Source organism: Tachypleus tridentatus, chromosome 5 (assembly GCF_004210375.1).
Source record: "Tachypleus tridentatus isolate NWPU-2018 chromosome 5, ASM421037v1, whole genome shotgun sequence".
Taxonomy (NCBI): Eukaryota; Metazoa; Arthropoda; class Merostomata; order Xiphosura; family Limulidae; genus Tachypleus; species Tachypleus tridentatus.
Window position 1 is genome coordinate 31883399 of NC_134829.1, and position 21051 is coordinate 31904449.

At 34.6% G+C, this 21051-nt stretch overlaps 1 protein-coding gene across 3 annotated transcripts in view; it reads right to left on the reverse strand.

The window, feature by feature from the left end:
- The window catches only part of pcm (5'-3' exoribonuclease pacman), a 146079-nt gene that overhangs the window by 115590 nt on the left and 9438 nt on the right, over positions 1–21051 (reverse strand). For all 3 annotated transcript variants that reach the window (XM_076501944.1, XM_076501945.1, XM_076501943.1), the window contains exons 6-7: positions 12785–12894; positions 6047–6157 (exon numbers count right to left, since the gene is read on the reverse strand). In XM_076501944.1, the coding sequence (XP_076358059.1) occupies positions 6047–6157; positions 12785–12894 (221 nt within the window). The remainder of the gene's footprint in view (positions 1–6046; positions 6158–12784; positions 12895–21051) is intronic.

Consider the following 21051-nt stretch of genomic DNA (forward strand, 5'->3'; position numbering starts at 1 on the left):
GAGTAAAACTAACATTATAATAACAATTATCCACACACTCTTGTTCCATTATTTGAAAACCAATTAAAGTTTAAAATGATTGCATGTAATATTGTACACTACTGTTACATTTGTAGATCTTGTTATTCTGATGAAACAAGAGAGATAAATGTCCAATTCTCAAATGCTAAACATAACATATAATTCTCTTCAATATATAATGTGTTATATCCCAGTTACATGTACATTATATTATGAAGCATTTTATTTACCATTACCTTACTTCTCTCATTTCAAACATTTATCAAACTGCTTAACTATAAGCTAAGAAAATCTCAAACATTTCACACACTACCTAAAATTGACATCACATTTTATAGAAAATTAATCATTTTAATTTTAAATACAATTAAACTTCGATTATTTTTAGCTCTTATTTTAAGTCTAAATAATTTTCATTTGTACAATTATTAAAAAAACATGGAGAATAGCACTATTTAACAAAATTAACAGGTAAATTTTATAAGTAAATATCCACAACCTTACCTGTGTACTGATTCTGTGTTGTATTGTCTATTCTGATTATTTTATAATTTAATTATGACAAGATTACACTTTTTTTGGTATAAAGTTTTATGTTAGAAAAGTGAAGAGTTCTTTGCAATTAAGTATAAAGCTACACAATGGATTGTCTGTGCTGTGTACACCATGGATATCAAAACACAGTTTCAGCATTATAATAAATTTTCAGACTTACAGCTGAGCTACTGTGGGACTTGCTACACAGGAAAGATAATTTATAACATCTAATGCAAGTCAAACGTGTGGCTCTTCCAACACAAAAGCTAATGATAATAAAATAACATTCACTAATGTATGGTTTTCTATTTTTTTATTAGACAGGTTTTCTAAATTTATCACCTACTGGTTAATATTTTTTGTTTTCTCATTGGCATTTTGGAAATGTTTTTGAAACCAGCATCAGACACTAGTCCTGTAACAATCATTTATTTAACACATCATGAATGTACTTAGAATGAAATGCTTGTTTAATGATCTACAAAACACAGAAGCACAAGTTATATCTCATTCTCTAAATACTATATTAACTTTTATGTTCCACTCCAGAAACAAAAGAAACCCAAGAATAAAAATAAAACATACATGTAGTTTGTATCTTTTTTTATATTTCCATAAAAATTACAACAAACTAAAGAACTAACATGCTCAAATGTATTAGTATCTGTACAGTGTTGTTGTAGACTTGTTTATATGTTAATTTTACACTTTCACTAGATGAAGTTTTAACATTGGATAACAAAGCACATAGCTTCATGACTAGAATTTTCTCAAGAATATGAACAACATAAAAACACTAGAGATACATGACTATTAGTCCTAAGTTGTTGACTGACTAATGAATTGTTGTTAATTATTTTAGTGCTATCAATTTTGTTTCTGTTTTAACAAAGTATTAAAATATTAAAGTACTGAAAGTAAAAAATAAGTATACAAACAAGTGACTAATGTTATTTACTTGATAAAATATCCCTGTTAACTTTTAATCCTAAGTTATGTTAAAGAACATGAAGCTTATAGAACTTTCAGTTTAAGAAATAAAGTACTTTCCTTTCTTTAAGTGGACTGGAATTTGCATTATTTTTATACATTATTAAAAAAGAACATACCCAATAATAAAAAAAAAAAAATAGGTGTCAGAAGTGGAATTAAGTTGGTAAAATATAAAACAAATAAAGATTAAGTTACAATAATGCATGTTTAAAATGTCATTGTAAACATTCCTGAAGTTCTAATTTTCCTATGTTGAAAATGAATTTCCAAGAACTTCCCTACAATGCTGCCCTCTATATGCAGACATTTTCTTCACACATGCCACAAGTCTTCTGCTCCTCCCTAAATTTAAATTAAGTGATTCCAGTATTACGACTGCTGATACATTATTCTCCTACTGTCACAAAAATTAGCCAGAATCCCACATTGATTAGGAGAAACAACTAGTGCAAAGGTAGAATAGACATACTCCACAAAAGTATCTAAAGGATACACCATAGCTAAGTCAGATCAGAAGATATGAAGAGGAAAACTACACCATTTCTGAGCTAAGTACTCTCTTCACCAATGTGTGGAATGTGTAAGACATCAGGATGGAAAATGAGAGAAGCACATCTGAGTGGGATAACTATGGTAGAAAAGTAATCCTAATCAGAGAAAGTTACTGTAACTCAATCCCACAATGAGAACATTGGGTAAACAAAGACATGCCTCTGTGTGTAGACTGGCTAAGACAATGGAAAATTATTAGTAAATCAACTGCATCAAAAACTTAATCCTGTGGTACTAACATCCATGTAAGGGTAGGACGAAGATCATACCATCTTTACCTCAAACCTGAGAACTGGGAAACAGAACCAATCCAATTCCTAGGTATTACACAAGGATTAGCTCTAAGCTATAAATCCAAGAATTAAACATCCTGTATCCAAAGGATGTCTGTCACATGCAATCAACTCCCCCAACCATAAAACATGGCAGGGCCATCCAAATGGTAATAGCATCCCCATAAGAAGAGGGAAGGAGGGATAGTCAAGGACAGAATAGAAGCAATCTCGGGTACTACTGCTGTGACCCACAATACAGATGAAAGAAATCACAGGAGGAAGATAAACAATCCAAAATATATACAAGGGCTTATTGTGATTGGTTTATTCTACATTCTAGCTCTTTGGTACCAAAAGCCACATGAGGGTAAGATGAGGGCTCCCAATCAAAGGGGAGAACTGCATACTGACATCTCACTCTGTTGTACTGATTATTGCAAATCAACTGGATGATTGGCATTTATTGGCACAAAGCAACACTATCTGTGCCAAACAACTGGTAAAAAATGAAATTAAAATTATTATATTGTGTAAAATGAAATTAAGATAAAATACAACAATGGTCAAAATTCACATAAAAATTAATTATAAATAAAAAGGCTATTGGTCCTAAACATTTAAAAACAAAACTAAGGTGAACAGTGTTACCATTTCCAATGATAGTATCCCAGCTTTAGGGGTAAACCCATGGAAAACATATCTAAAATTGGGCTGTTATACAAAGTCATAATAACAGCATGACAATAAAACATAATCTTCAGTGATTTGAGTATCACACATACCACACATTGGTGCATCAGTCCTACATAAAAGAAAAAAATGATGAGTTAAAAAACTGTAACCAATGCATAGCCTAGCCAGGACAACTTCCTTCTTCCAATCCCTATGAAGCAAGATGGCCAGAGAAATAAAAGGTTTGATCTGGAAAAGCTTGTTATCATATTGCTCATTCCAAGTTGACTGCCAAATGACACAGAGCCAAGACTTGAATACAGGACCACAGTCTATATATGATATAGCTGTGGCCATGATATCACCAGAGCAAACAGAATTAGCTGTGAAGAAAAAAAAAAGGTAAAACTACTTACTGTGGTCTACTTCAATGAAAGATTTAGGGCAGTCTGAAGCTGCCTCTCAATAAACTCCATGCTTAACAATTGCATTGACAGATTCCATTTACAATGGTAGGAGGATGTTATTTGCTGAATGCATTAATATTCGCAATGAAAAGTATGACACTCAAGACACAGCTTTGAGGGACTCCATGTTATTGTGGAAAAAACAGGAAAGTGTCAAGCTCCTACAGACTTAGAATTGCCAGTCCATTAGAAAGTTTTGTATAAAAGTGGATAAATGGTCATAAAACCCAAATAAATGAAGGTCTCACAAACTATCATACCTCCATGTAGTAACATAAGCCTTTCCAAAGAATACAGAAACAAAATGTTGTCACTTGAGAAAGGCTTCCCTGATTGACATTAAGTGAAATCACATGATTCACAGTGGAGCACCATCATCAGAACCCACACTAGGTGATCGAGAGGAGGTTGTTTGATTCAAAGAATCAAATAAGACAAGCATTAACCATCCTCTCTAAGACCATACAGACATCTTATCACAGCAACTGGTCGATAGTTGAAAGGAATCTTGGGATCCTTCCCAGGCCTAGATAAAGGGAGGATAATAGCCCAGCACCAAGCATCAAGAAAAACATTCTCCTACCAGATCAGATTAAAAACAACCAGAAGAATAGCAAGACATGCAGGGAAAAGATGGAGCACCATCTCATAATAAATATAATCAGGTGTGACCAGTGAAAAGCAAGGGGTGTGAATAAACAATCGTTCTGCATCTCAAGGCAGAAAATAAAGAGAGACCCTAAAAAACAGCAGAAGCCAAAGCAAGTGGATCCAGGGAGCCATGGGAAGAAATGGAAATATAAGAGTTAGGAGTAGACATTGACTTATCAACACTTTTAACCATGGAGAGCAAAAGACTCATGTAGTTGGAGATCAATTCTGTCAGAGACACAGAAAGATCTGTCTGTACTCCCACTGTAGCAGTCAAAAGTAATGCAGCAGTATATATGTGAGTTGGAGTGGAGGAAAGCAACTTCTGAGCCACTGGGTAGGAAATAATGTTCACTGTTTTTAAGCTTTGGACCTCTTTCTCTTCCATCTGCTTAAGGCAAGTATGAAAGTAAAAGAGATGTGAACCACTACACTTAACACAGTAAGGTTCCAGTTCACACTTGTAGACATTGCTGTCTTTGCCATCACAATATGCACACATTAAAGAACAATAACAAAATGTCTTTGAACGACCAAAGTGCTGACATTAGAAACATCAGAGAGCAATGGGAATGTATGGCTGCAATTTACAGTTCAAGTAACCTGCCTTGATAGTGACAAGCAAGCATGGTGATGTAAACATCAAAATAAGAACATTTGTAGCCAACATTATTCTGTCCTTATGAGTGAAAATACAGCACAACACACAAATACCTTGACTGGAAAAATCAGTGAGAATCTCCAATTTGGGAATGTTCTTTAAATCCCTCTCAACAATAACTCCTCTCAAGAAATTCAAAGCAGCAGGGGAAGTAACCTTGATGGGTACATCCCAGTGGCCTTGAATTTTAGTTTGGTATGTTGTGGTGCAAATGGTTCCACCAAATTGTCTCCAGAGCTCAACTTTCTAACTGACTTGGGGGAGCTATGCTTGGTAATTTTCCAATAATAAGTTTATAAATTTAATTTTCATGAATTGGGGTATCATTATTAAAGAGACTAAATTTCAGTGCCCATTGACTCCACCTACCATGGAGCCCTATTAGAGGATGCACACAAGGCCAAACAAGGACACTGCAGCAATGTAATACACTGAGATAAGAGATGAACATATGTTTTACTGGAAAGATGAAACATATAACACAAGAAAGTGGTTCAAATAAAGGTAAATTGAGAAAATGTTAGACCACATGAATGACCCAACTCAGAATAGAAGAGTACAATGCCAGGTAGGGAGACATATCTAGAAGGAACACATGAGCAAGGTAAGAACAGAGAAAGCAAAAACCCTCTGATACTGGAAACAAAAGGTACTGTGTAAAGACCATTCAATATCCAGAGAGCAAAGAGAAAGAAGACCAAGATGAGAAATTTCCACTATAGAAACCACATTAGGCTTGTCATCAAGAAATTCCATTGTGGTAGACAAACTGGAATACATTCCACTTGTATCTGTATATTTCCACAGTATCATCTCAGAATTAATTTGCTCGTCATGGACAATCGATAAAATATTCAGTTCTAGTCCAGACAGAAGACTCAGTACATTTTTTGTAAGTTTGTAGAACTCTTGATGTAAGCCATCATTTGTAATAACAATTAATAAAAACAGTTATTATAAACTGTATTGTTTTATGTTTGCATATTAAAATATATTTGTGTTAAAAAAATAAAATTGTATATCAATCTTGTTAGCAAATAACAAATTTAATACATATTAACATTTTACTAACTTCTAAATTCAAATTTCTGGATACTTGAAACAGTAATACATTAACATATGTAACAATAAATTGGAGACTCATCCAGGATAAATTATAATATGTAACAAGTGAAATGGTAATTCTTCAATGAGGGGACAATAAAGATGCTTCTTACCAAGTCAGCATCTAAACCATAAAGACAATGTCTTGTATTAGCATCATATCCTGGTTGAGACTTTTCATATCTTATGAACTCCATGATCTTGTGTTCTCCTTCTCCTGGGGTCTAGAAATATAAAAATAAATAACAGAAAAATACATATGCATATAATATACAAATATAACTAATATTAGTTATATATATTTCTACAAACAGTTTACAATTTTGAAATGACAGACTAAACAACCCTACCTACTGCCAGCTCTTAGACTAAACTTACCAAATAGTTGGATTGAAATTTGCTCCAAAATGCACCCATGGCAGCACATACCACAGAATCTCAGTTGTTAAAATTTTCTTACATCAAAAAGATATTTCCAATATGTCTTTACTTCATCCTAACCCAGAGCTATTTCAATCTTGGTTTTCCCTATAAGCATTGCTAAAATTTTACTGCTAACAACATACTAGTCTTTCATAACCCTTCATTTCTGTGCCATTTCAGAACGTGTACTGATCACATGACTATCCTCTAATCATACCGCACAAGCTATACAAGCACAGGTAGCTCCCTCAACTATTCCAGCATCACCCTCACTTTAGAGAATTGGCAGCTACAAGCTAAAAATCCCAGCACATCAGTAGAGAGGAACTATGGAAAGTGGGTGAATAGAATTTAAATACCTATGAGAAAAATGTTCTCAGTGTAATAAAATATAAGGTTTTGACACAATACTGCCTCCACTCACCCAAAGCTCAAATCCCACATTACAAATATGGAGGGACCATTGAAGGCACAACAAAATTCAATCAAGTGAAGAGAAACCACCTGGAAAGAACAGGTGTGTCATAACAAGAAAAGACCTGAAAGACACAGCACAACTTCTGGAAAAGGTATGCTTTTCACCCAGTAATGAACACACACATATATATAATAACCATATTTTAATGTGTTCTGCTTTGGCTTAAAAAATTATGGTTATATAATTGATCAGAGGTTTGGATTTGCTGTTTCTAATGCAGTCCTTCCTCATGGTTTTGTTTACTTATTTCACTTCATTTAAATATATTTATTTAATTTTACTAAATATATATAGTGGAACATAATAAGCAGGCAAAATATCCTCAAGTCTGAAATGTACAACACTGTTCTTTGGAAAAGCGTTATACAAATATAATGAGAAACAGCACAGTATGGCCAAAAACAGAATGTCTAGTGTATAATTGATAAAGAGCCCAAATAAATAATCTTGCAGCATACTGATACACATGTCAACTGCTGCCCAACTAGACAAAACATCCAGTGGAAACATCTTGTCTAGGATATTGTGACCAATAAGAGCCATTCTCTCCATGAAAAACCCTTGAGTATTTTGATAAGTTAATTCTGAATCAGCCCATTGTCAACAGACAATACATTATTACATGTAGCAGGCATTAATATAGGATAGTGTGACAGTTTGTCTTAGTGAGGTGCCTAAAAATTTAATATAATTATACACGGCTAAGGCTAAAGGACCATAAATTGTATATGAATATGTCAAGTGCAGTCCATCTGGGTAAAATATATCAAGGAAAAGTACTTTCAGATATGTCAGATTAGGCCAAGTGCAATCCATCAGGGCAAAACCACTCAATGGAATTGCCTTGCATAAGTTTGTAAGATCAAGAAGTGCAGTCTGCCCAGGTTAAAACATACAGGAGGAGCACCTTGTGCCAAATGTAGTCCATACAGGCAGAATACATCCACTGGTATTGCCTTGCATAAGATGGAGAGATTAACTAGTGTGATCTGCCAAGGAAAAACCCAGGGAGAAGCACCTTAGATACATAGGATTAAATCAAAGGAAAGTGCCTCGGAATAGTATTCAGTACATCAAATGCAGTCTATAAAAGCAAAACACATATAGTGGAATGACAATGCATAAGAAAATTTGTGATCTGGAGAAGCACATTGGATTCAGAGTATTATGTTATTGCATAATCAGTAAGTGTAACGATGATAGCTCTCTTTTGACTGAGTGGGTATATATGACCTATAAAACTTGATTTAGATTATTGTACAAACCCCACTCAGGAGTAAACCTTCATGGTCAACCACTTCAGCAACTGGGAATTAAAAGTGGCAAGGACACCAGTACTCCACTAGGAGAAAAAGGAGAAAGATACACAATGGAGAGTCCAAAGGAACAAGATACTGGACACATTGTAATTGGTGTCTGCAATTCCCTATTTCGAAAAAGAGGAAAATCCCAATTGTAAGAATTGTTTAGCTAGATAGTAGATAGGGACAGAATCTCGTTAATCCATTCAGAGATGGGCAAAAATGCCCATCTACTTTAATCATTAAATCTACAAATGACAGTCCTTTGTATATGAAACATTGAAAATAAATAAATCTCTAGATAAGTGGCCAGTAGTATTACAGAAACACCCAATTTCAACAGTGAGCACCATAAATGCATAAGATTTAGTGCAAATATGATATTAAGTATTTTGATAAAAATTAAGAAAAAAACAACCTTTACACTGTGTAAATCCCTCCAATATGAACTGCAAATCTGGAGAGACAACATAATATAAAGTACACCTTACCAGGCAACACACGCCACCAAGAAGAATCTTAAAACATCATGTACATCAACTGAATAAGATAAAAAAAAAATGTTGACTTATTCCACTTAAGGGTGAACAGATATGTAGAATTGCTGAAGGAGGAAGACACAGCTGGGTCTTGCAGATAACGTATAACAAATGTATTGGGAGTTGCCCACACACCAGTTTGAATGATCTCCTCCAAAAACAGTGGTTTTCATCACGTAATTACATATTGGGATGATAAACTTGGTGCAAATAAACATTATGTAAATGGTGAACTTCCATGAACAAGTCAAAATATGCTTGTCATAAATGTTGACAAACACAACCAGTCAGTGTAATAGGTGATAGATGATGGGAAACAAAGGAATTCCATGAAACAAACAGACAGGTATGAGAACCACAAAAGGATGAAAAACAAGCAGCATTATACAACAGGGAATGAAATGAACAAAGTAGTCCAACAGGATTCAAATGGAAGTACAGTTGGGAAATGGAAAGGAAGGAAACAGGAGAAAAGGCAACACAACCTTCCCAAGCATCTCCTGGAAAGGAAGTCTTGTTCCAGATAAATGATAACTTATGAAGAATGACAAATGATGTGGGTAACACTAAGGACATAAATATAGTAATGATGATGAATGCATGCAAAGAAGGAAGAAACAAGTCTTAAGGGAAAGATGGTACAAGGAACATGTTACAACAGGATCAAAGGGAGAACTGAAGAGAGAATGAAGGATAACATTGAGATCCCAATCCAGCAGACAAAATAGAAAAGGTAAAGAAAAAAGATAAAAAAATGAAAAAGGAAGGAAATAACTGGGGATAAGAAGGCCATTCTGGAAGTGGGAAACTGGAAAGCATTTGGCAGGGCACCCCTATAACAAGCAACAATTGAAATGGACAGATTCTGATCAAACAACCATGTTAAGAAGTGGGATAGTTGAGGACAGGATGGTTGGAAGCCAATACAAATGGACAAAAATCTGAAAAGACCAATGCCTTTAACAACAAAGGCAAGGAGGATAGGTGAATGGTATAGGCAAGGAAAGACTTTACACAAGAGGCAAGTCCCTGAGCTATGGCAAGAGACCAGACAAAGGTAAATGTGAAGATCAGTTTGGTGGAGTTTAGATGAAATACACTCAACCATGGTTGACAGATAAGTGATAACAACAGAGGTAAGGGCAGGGACAATTGCTCCAAAGGGAACATTATCTGAACTAGCCAATATGAAGCAACCAGCAAAGTACAAGTAATAGATAAAGGAAATTACTCTGGACAGAAATCTGATTGGAGGATAAACACACAGGTGAAGAACCCTCCAATCTTTACCAAAAGCATCAACCACAAGAGCTTAGGGGTGGGGAACTGAAAGTAAGATATTTTGGCATTCCAGTCAGTGGCAATGCATCTATATATATTGTTCCCAGTTGATAACATGTGCACTGTAATACCTGAAGATGAAAAGATCACTCTGGAAGGAAAACCTGGTTTGGATGGGACAAGCAATTGGCCATAAGGTTCATAATTCCAGGAGCATAACACACCAGAACTGTCATTACATGGTTGTTGACACAGTACAGAAGATATAGGACTTAATGAAACAACCGATAACAGCAGAATTGTCAAAATGAACCATAACAACCCACCCCACAGCAGCAGAAGTAAATAATAGAGTGTAATGAACTGCTGAAAGTTCAAGGATGTTTAAATGGAAAGTAGCTTTCTTGACTGACCCCTGACCAAAAATCTTTTTAAGCAATAAGGAATGTCCTCCAACATTTTAAGAAAGCACTTGTAAATAGATGAGACTAGAAATGAGGCAGTATAAATGGAAACCTTCACCTTGATCAAGTCTCTATTGAGCCACCAAGCAAGGTTGTCCCTGATACCAGGTAGAAGAGAGATTAGATGGTTCAACAAATGATGGGAGAATTTACACACAGTGAGAAGCATTCAAAGAAAAGAATGTATGTACATCTCCCCCAAGGGAATGAGAGCTTCCAGGAAAGTCCACATCCCCAAAAAGAGATAGAACCTACAATGCAGAGAGAGACAACTATCGTGGCAGGGGTTTAGTTTAAAGAGAGAGAAATCATAAGAATTCTCTCTCCAACTGGGGTGTTCAGGAACGTTGTGGTTCCTCTTCGTCCCCTTTCGTGAATTGTTATTAGGTTTAGTTTTATTTATTTATTTATTAAATAATTTTTTACTCTTTTTTTTTTTTTTGGGTGGAGGATGTCACTCTAAATGTTATCTTGGACGGAGGCAAAGGCAGCAATGGAGAGAAGGGCCAGGTCCCGTCCCGAAAGGAAGAAGTCAAGCAAATATGAACATGAATTCAATTCAAACGACCTGAAAGAGAGAGAAAAAAATAGTAAGGCCTTTATGACTGCTGGCTCCAAGTCCAGGAGCCTAGCGCAGATGGCTAGTTCCAACCAATATGGGAAATTAAGAGAATCTACAAATGAATAAGAAAGTGCATGGGAGTAATAAAGAACTTCTACAACCTGATGAGAAACCCCACCTGAGAACTGTTTTGAAAAATTAAGCAAGTATGAGCTGAAGAAGGACCAAACAGCAGAGCCCAAAACTGGAAGAAAGAACCCTCATGGATGAACCAAAATATAACACAAGGGCAATTAGAATATGGAAATGAGCACTCATCATAACAAACTTGGTCATACAAAATCCCTTGAAAAAAAAATCCACCAAAGTGAGAGGTGGGTCTTTGTGGTGAAGCAAGGGGTCTCCAGATAGGTACACAGCTGAGACAAATCTGCATTGGGTATTTAATCTCCCATCTTTTTGGTGACAACAAATAGATGGGAGTAAAATCCTAGTTGATCAGGCACCACTCATTCGATAGCTCCTTTGTGTTGGAGATCTGGAACAGACTCAGCAAGGCAACTTAATCCAAGGAGGAGGAAAGAAGATCTGGGAAGTGGATAGATAGAGGAGTAGAATTGAAGACAAACCTTTAGACCTGTAGCCAAACAGATATATGAACTAAACATACACAGAAAAATTATTCATTACAATGAACTAACAAAACCTAGAAATTTGTGGTCTACAAAGCACACAAAAATAAATCTGCAATCATAAAAAATTCAACGTAAAACAATAAGCAATACCTAAAATACCTAATGTCAGTTGTACATACTTCAGGAAAACAAATACCCTAATGGCACAGGATGCCAAAAACTGTAATGTGTATGACTGTTAATGACATAATTTGTGTAATAAATATATTAAGAATAAACTGTGCACTTTTCCCTATTAGTCCAGACTTAGAGGATACCCAGTTCAAATACAAGCTGAATCTTTCAGTGTTCAGAAAAAAGTGCATTACAAGAAATTTCCAAATTTAAATAAAAATTAATAAAACTGTACTTTTTTTTGCAAATACATAATAGTTAACTTTTTTTAGATTAATTTCTTAATCAGTTACCCAACTTTTACTGGTTGCCAACCCTACTTCAACTTTACAAATAATTTTATATCACCTCATGTCAAACAGCTTTTCTTAAACCAACTTTTAAACCATAATACTAGTGATAACAAAACTATCAATAAAAATGCAAATTACATCATTTATTTATCAGGTTAGTTTCTTCCACTTCTAGAGCTCACCATTATTAGCCAAACCAAACCACTCTGCTTGTTCTTAATGAAAGATTTTAAGTGTAATCTCATTGGTAACAAAGTTAAATTCTTTATAATATCTTCACACACACCTTTCATTCCTTAGTTATCATATCAAGGTTTTCCAACTTATACAGAAGTTAAAACTAAACCTCAACATATTAGCTAATTAGAAGTTGTAGCATCCATGCACAATTCTGTAGAATTTACGCAAATTAAATTTTCAGTATTTATAAAAATCATTGACATAGTTTGGATAAGCAGGCAGTACAAGATTTTAAGCAGTTTTACACTGTATTATTTTCAAAGTGCTTCAAATGGCTAAATTTTCTGTTAAGTTACATTTTGCAGTTATTTTCTTCTAAAGATAATAATCAGGCTTCATACAACTTACCTACAAATGAAAAAACCAAATACATAAAGTTTATAACTGCAAAAGCATTAACAATAAGAAGTTTAGAAAGGCTCAAACTTCAAATAAACAAATTATGTTCAAGTTTTTCTCACCTCATGACCTGAGAGATAAACACTGATCCCACGCCACCTCTTGTCAGTGGAAATCTTCATACTGACAAAATATTTCAGTTGTTTATGGAGTCTTACCATAAACTCTGTTCCTAAAGAATTTAATAAGAATCACTATTAAAACCAAAAATAATTTAAAACGTTATGATTTTTAAAGACTAATATACTACTACTTGATGATTAACACTTTACCATGTGCACTATCTAAGATAAACACAAAACTTACTATCCTGACACTTGGTTTAGTCATTCTAGTCAAACATTTTTATATAAAGTTCCACTGAAAAGTGTGTAGTGTGGTAGGTAACTGAAACCACCTTTTGAAAAAAGTGGTACAATATGTTTATAAATTCACTGAAACTAAAACAAGTTGTTCAACTGTAAGTTAATTCAATGCAATATACTGTCAATATACACACATACACACACATGATGTGATTGTAATACAACTACATTTTAGACATTTGACTATGTATGGGTGAATATATATTTCACTAATTATACAGGGTTCCCCATAAGTCCCTACCCATCCATATGTTATTATGTTATATTCAATTACGCATGCATTATAAATTTCTTTTTTTTCAGAGAAATATGACCAATGTAAGCCCACTTACACTTGAAGAGCGTATTGTGACAAGTACATAATATTATGCAGCGAGAATGAGGGACAGTACACAGATACACTGGATACATAAGATGCATGGATGGGTAGGGACTTATGGGCCACCCTGTACATTGTATGCAAGTTTGTAAAACTTTTGTATATAAATCACTATTTGCAAAAACCTTTGTTATAATTGTATTGTTGTCTGTATATTAAAATATATTTGTGTTAATAAAGAAAACTGGCAAGTGTCTTGTTGGCAACAAATGTCATAAACTTGATACATATTGACATTTAGTTAACTTCTAAATTAAAATTTCTCGCTTTTCAAACTTGTAACATATAACATAATAAATTGGAGGTTTGTGTACAAGATCTAAATCAGAAGAACAATCTGTTCTAAATTAAAATTAAAATCTTAATTCAGTTTATATTTATCAGTGGCAACAAAATCATGTCTGATTATCAAGGCTTTCTTGAATTACCCTCTCTCAATAAACTGAAACATAACAAAAGTGAATTACTCAAAACTCTATAAATTTTAGAATTAGAGGTTAAAAAATTAATGAGAAAAAAAACTAAAATAGCACATTATTCAAATACTAGTCAATGATGACTGTTGCCTGAAGCATTATAAGAATATTCCAGTCTCCACTGGCCAATCAGAGTTGAGTGATAAAAATAAGTTAGAAATCCAACCAAAACTTCAACAAGCTAAGCTTGAACATACACATATTGAAACCAAAAAAAAGAGAAGGAACAAACCCATATTGAAGCTCAAAAAGAGCAAGCTCATATAAAAGCTAAAGGTATACATTGAGATCAAACATGCTCCAATCAAAGCCAAAAAAGAAAAAACACAAATTTCTATCAAAGCTAAGAAAGAAATTTGGTTAAAATCCAATCAATCAAAATGACAACTTTAAACACAATCTATATTTTACAAAATAAAGTTCATAAATATTTCCAACATTTTGAAAAGATTCCCTAAACCGTGGAATGGGCCACTAAAAAAATGGTCATTATTATTCCAAAGCATTTCAACTGTTAAAGCACAAGAAGCTTATGCCACTCTCTCAAAGACTGCACCAATTATGAGAAGGTTAATGCAGTTATTCTTAAAGCCTGAGTTATTACCAGATGTTTATCATCAAAAGTTAAGGTTATCACAAAAAGGACAGCAAAACTTGTGTGAATTTTGCAATGAAAAGGAAGTTTATTTTAATCAGTTGGTGAAATTCTGTGCAGCAATAATTTCATCAAACTAAGACAATTATGTCCAACTGAGGAATGTAAATACTGTCCAAATGATGACCTTAAAACTTACTTGGATGAAAAGAAATTTGAAATCATGCAGGAAGCAGCTGTTCTTTCTGATGATTACAGTTTAACACACAAAACCACTTTTCAAAGAAAGAAATTCCTGCCATCTCAGCAAAAATCTGTTCCTCTTAAATCAAATAAAGTAAAGGATTATTGTAAAATAATTCAGCTTCTCCAGTTTGAAATGTTACAGACAAGGTAACACTTCATCAAATTCATCAAGACCTGTCTGCCACTTGTGTGAAAAACACCTGGTCACGTTATATCCAATTGTTAGTATTTGAAAGAGAAAAAAAATACTATGCAAGACACAACACCCAATGCATTTGTGTCCACATATAGATATAATTTCACTAGATCATCTGTTGGTGTAGTTCTGTTGTTTCTATGTATTTGACAAATGACACTCCTAATAACATATCAATACATATTTTAAGTAATACTAGAGTGATTTAATCATTGTTGTTGTTAGAAGATGTATTGTGTTTAGATTTAGGTTCTTTTCTTGGTAGGTTTGTTATTGTTCAGGGTATTGAGAGTGATTTTGTTAATGTTCCTACTCATAACATTCAACTCATAACATCAGATCTAGTTTTGTAATCACTTGTTGTTGGAATAAGACCTACTCTGCCAATTAAGGGTGTATCATTACTGTTGGGAAACGATTTGGCTGGAAGAAAAGTTGTTGCCAAACCCAAGATAGCTACCATGCCAGTCTCCGTTTCACATAAAGATGTTGTTGTTGTGGAGAATCCAGATGTGTTTGCCACGTGTGCTGCGACTCGAGTTCAGGCTAAGAAATTAAACCAAAGAAAAATCATAGACACGTGTTCAGAGGATGAGATCATAGATTTGTTAGAGACATTTTTAGGTCCAACATGCATTTTGTGAATAACTCTCCTACTGACAAGTGTTTGATGAGTAGCAATTATGGATTTGGTTCACCTGGTGAAGTTCTGTTGGCTGGAGGAAAAGTTGTTTCCAAAACTAAAATGGTTAGTGATCTAATCACCACTTAATGTAAGTATGATGATGATATTGAGAACTTAGATGTGTTTCCCTCATGTGCTGTGATTGGAGCTCAGGAAAAGAAATTAAACCAAAGACAAATGATAGACACATATTTAGAGGATATTACAGATTCGTCTCAGACATTTTTTTTATCTGATGGGGATCTTGTGAATAACTGTCCTACTGACAATTCTCCAGCGAGTGACAATGATGAGCATTGGAGATTTAATTCACCTGGTGAAATTCCATTTGCTAGAAGTAAAAAAAATAATCTACAGATCTCTTCATTATTCAAACATGCACTCTTTAAAAGATGAACTGGATAAAGTTCCAAATGGTTATTTTACAAAAACAGTGTGCTTATGAAAAAAAGGAGACCACCAGACATACCAGCTTGAGAGAACTGAGCTATAGTTTATTAGATAGTTGTTTCCAAAGCATATCATTCTGAAATATTGAATGTTGCCTATGAATTCCTCATGGGAGCTAATTTCAGTGTCAACAAGACATATGACAGATTATAAGATATTTCTTTTGGCAAAAATGAGACAAGATGTTTCCCAGTTTAGTACAATTTGTCATATGTCAACTGGTGAGAAATCCTAAGCAGAAAATTCCTGTTCCTACTCTGAAACCTATCTTTCAAAAAAAAAAACAAACCCTTAATTGTGTAATTGTTAACTGTGTGGGGCTTTTACCGAAAAGATTAAAATGTATGCAATTTTATGATAAGGATATTTGTTCTGATTGTGTTATACACTGTCATAGTTATTAAAACTGTATAATTGTTTGACATTGTATTATATTTAATATATTGTTAGCAATATATATACAGATGGTCCCCATCTTACCTAATGTGTGACTTGCATAAACTCACACTTATATAAAGGATTATCATTGATAAACTGTCAAGTTGCACACACTTATGTAAAGGATTATCACTGATAAACTGTCAAGTTGCACACACTTATGTAAAGGATTATCACTGATAAACTGTCAAGTTGCACACTTATGTAAAGGATTATCACTGATAAACTGTCAAGTTGCACACACTTTACTTCAAACCATCTTATCAATTTGCTTCAGCTGTTGCCACATGGTCAGTTTTACAACCTGGATGCTACCATGTGCTCACCTCTCATTCATTCACAAGCTCTCACCTTGAACACATCTTGTGCATTGCTCATAGTAATATTTGTTTTTTTGTGACAGTGATTTATGTGCCCTAATCATGACTGGGAAAAGGCACACCAGTGCTAAGAAATGGCAAACCTGCTCATAAACACACAAATAGATCTAGAGTGGAAACTGAAGATGAAAAAGAAATATTCTTTAATAGTGAAGGAAATAGCACATGTTTTCTGTGACATTGAAGCAGGCATAGCACAGTTTGAGAAAATGGACCACAATACCTCTAACAGTTTAAAAGTCTTAAGGAGAGGTGGAAGATGTCTTGGACTGCTACAGAGAGATCTACAAGAAGAGGAAGGGTAGCAAACAATCATTCCTCATTACGTTTGAAACTTCCACCACTCCTGATGTTAACTCTGATGACCTTTACGTTTCTGCTTTATCTGAAGTATCTTCTTTTCCATCTGCCTCATCTAACAACCAAGTTCATTCTCACCACAATTAAAAAAACACTTCCTGCATGCTTGGATAGTATTAGTTTTAAGGATGTAAAGTGTGTTTAATTATCACGTACAATTGTTTAAATACATTTCCACTTCTTATCACTAATAAACGAAATTATTAAAACTCAAACATTATATCTACATAGCTTAATTAAGCATTGTGTGATGTAAACCAAAGTTGGCATATAAAACTATTACATCAGCATATATCTCTTCTAGGCCTCTCCAACTTATGTAATATTTGACTTACAAAAAGAATGTAACCCTTATGTAAGTTGGGGACTATCTGTACATAGAATACCTTAGTTAAAATTTGTACCATGCCAATTTTTAATTCTCAAAGAAGGGGAGCTTCACTATTATACATCTATTTTAACATTAATGTTTGTTATAGTTACAATATACATTATATAATTTATACTGTTAAATGTGTATTGCAAAACTCCCACCTACTCCTTATATTTCTAGAAGATTCTTGAGCATAAGAATCAACAATGTACAATGTATACATATTTATACCAGTATTGGTGCTTCAGCTGAAGTGTCTAGAAAATCCTCTCAAACTTATAAAAGACAACCAATACAGTGTGAGAAGACAGTTTTTATATTGTTGGTTACCTACAGTTAGTATGCTATAAATCTCAGAAGCTATAACTGTGATCAATACCTATAAATCAGGAAACTACAGAAGCATTTATAGACTGAGCATTATAAACCATTTAACTTCAGTAAATTAACTCTCAACACTGGTACTTAGATGAGGACATCAGATATATCTGTTGGAAAAATGTCAGCTTGTAAATGGAGTGAAACCAGGTAAGAATAAGGAGCTAGCTAGCTAACCATTAAGTGAACTTTACCGATATAAATATCATCTTAAGCTTCATTTATTCATTGTGAAACACTGATAAAATATTCAGTTCCAGACCAGACAGAAAACTCAATATTGCTTGCAAGTTTGTAAAACTTTTGTATATAAATTATTTGTAATAATTTTTTTTTCTAAATTGCATTGTTGTCTGTACATTAAAATATATTTATGTTAAGAAAGAAACTGTGTGTATCAATCTTGTTGGCAAATATCATAAACCTGGTACAGACATTCAATTAACTTCTAAATTAGAATTAAAATTTCTGGCCATTTGAAATTGTAATATATTAACATAATAAATTTGAGATTTGTCACAGATAAATTATAATACATAACAGTGACCAAGAAGAATAAGGGCTTTGAGAGAAGTCAATATTCTCAAAAGAATGAAAACTTCTTGCACAGAAGAAGAAAGAGAAGACAATATCCTACATAAAAGACATGCCATATCTCATGACTGAAGTTGATCAGATATAGCCAAACAGAGAAGAGTTGAAAAACACAATTGGAGGAATAAAAATTGTTTTGGGTGTGAGAAAAGACTTCCCCACATTGACAAGTCATAACCACATCCTGAAGAAGAAACTGAGGATATTGGATTGAGTCATCTTGTGAAAAGTCAAGAAATAGGCACATGCCTATACAATGGTCAGGAAAAAAAAGTCCCTAGAATGGATCATGTGGGCAAAATATGGGATCCTGAGGAGGACAGAAAGAAATAGAATTCTGAGACAAAGGAGGAGATGAATGAATTGATTGATTGACTTAGTGTTTTATGGCACAAAGCAGCTAGGCTGTCTGCAACAAATGTCCAGTAAAAAAGTAAAAATAAATTAAATGTAGTAAAATACATAAAAGGAAATGAAGGTAAAACTAAACATCATTGAAAAACAGAAAAAGCATAAAACCAATGTTGACACCTAGTCTACAATGTTAAGAGAGAAAGCAGAGTAAGAGAAGTTGTAAAGGACTTTCTCTAGCATAATGGTCATGATCATAACCCGCCAGGAAGACTAACAGGTAAGTTCAAGAACCACTGTCAGTCACCTGAAGTTGGTCTTTCCAGTTCTGGTTCCAGGTTATGTGTCATTATGGCCAGTACCAAAAGGTAAAGTAATAAAAGTGTTAAAAGACATGCAACAAAATTATAATAACAACTCGCCAGGAAAACTAAGGGGTAGTTCAAACGGATAGTTCAAACAGCAGCATTAGTCACCTGAAGTTGGCCTTTCCAGTCCTGGTGTTGAGTTATTTAATGTACTGGCCATTTTCCAATTTCAAATTGAACTAGAGAGATTGAGATTCTGAAAAGGGAGTTTTATGATTTCTCCAAGCCCATTCCCTTGGCTGTGGTTATGCTAGATAGTAGATAGGAACAGTGGGAATCTCGTTAATCCTTTCATGCACGTCACTAATTAGATGACGAGGCATTTTGCTAACCTTAAGAGAGTCATAGTTGTTTCTTTTAATGACCATTAAAAAACTAAAAACTTTATCAAGGTGGACAGAGTCACCATCACCAATAACACTGTCCAATGTTACAGACAAACCCTGGGACAGAACATGTTTAAAATAGTGCCGTCGTTGAGAGTTGTAACGATGGCAAGAAAGTAAAATGTGGCTTACAGTGATTTGAGTGTTACACAAACTACACACTGGTGCATCAGTTCCAGATAAAAGAAAATGATGAGTTAAAAAACTGTGACCAACGCGTAGCCTAGTGAAAACAACTTTCTCCTTCCAAACTTTACGGAAGCTAGATGGCCAAAGTCCAATTTTGGGTTTGATTTGAAAAAGTTTGTTGTCACGTTGCTCACTCCAAGTGGACTGCCAGCTGGCACAGAGCCAAGCCTTGAATAAAGGACCATAGTCTATGTACAGAATAGGCACAGTGGTGATAGTGCCAGAGCATTTAGGTTTAGCTGCCATGTCTGCAAGCGCATTCCCGCAAAAGCAACGTAGCCTGGTATCCAGTAAAACTAGATAGTAGATATTAATGAGAAATGGGCCAGTCGGCTTTGAATATCAGCAAGAACAGGGTGTGAGCCAACAGGAAGTGATTCCAAGGCCAGCAGAGAACTAAGGCAGTCAGTATAAATAGTGCAGTCGAAGTACTACTCAGCTTCAATATGATCCAGGGCAAGAGATATGGCATACAGTTCAGCAGTGAACACAGAAGCTGTAGAGGGGATTCTGCGAGCAACCACCGAACCGCAACAAACCATGGCAGAGCCCACAGAATTACCTGATTTGGAAACATCCATATAAATTGGAATGGAAAGATTGTTCAAAAGATGTTCAGTAAATAAAAGACGGTACTTCCAATCAGAAGTATCTGCTTTTCTCAGATGACTTAAAGAAACGTCACATTTGGGGACTGTAATAAGCCATGGTGGGATGGGCTGACCAATGGATTCTGCAATGTTACCCAAGGACAGACACAATTCATCCAATTGCACCTGGATGCAAAGGCCAAAAGGAGCAATGGCAGATCGTCTGTTTTGACAAAGTAAGGCCCACTGAGGAGGAAAAAACACATCCTCAAGTGAGATGCTTTGGTAAGGAACAAAGTTTCAAAGAATACAGTAAAGACAGTTGCAAACGGCGAAGGTGCAGAGAAGATTTGTGAGATTCCACGGATAAGCTCTGAACTGGGGAGGTACAGAAAGCCCCAGTGCAGAGTCGAAGAGATGAATGAATGAAAGTATAGAACCAATCTTACTGAAATGACTTTATGAACCTATGGATCAACTGCTGCCAAGAAGTTCCAAACACAGGAAAACTGAATGAGTCTGGTTCCTAC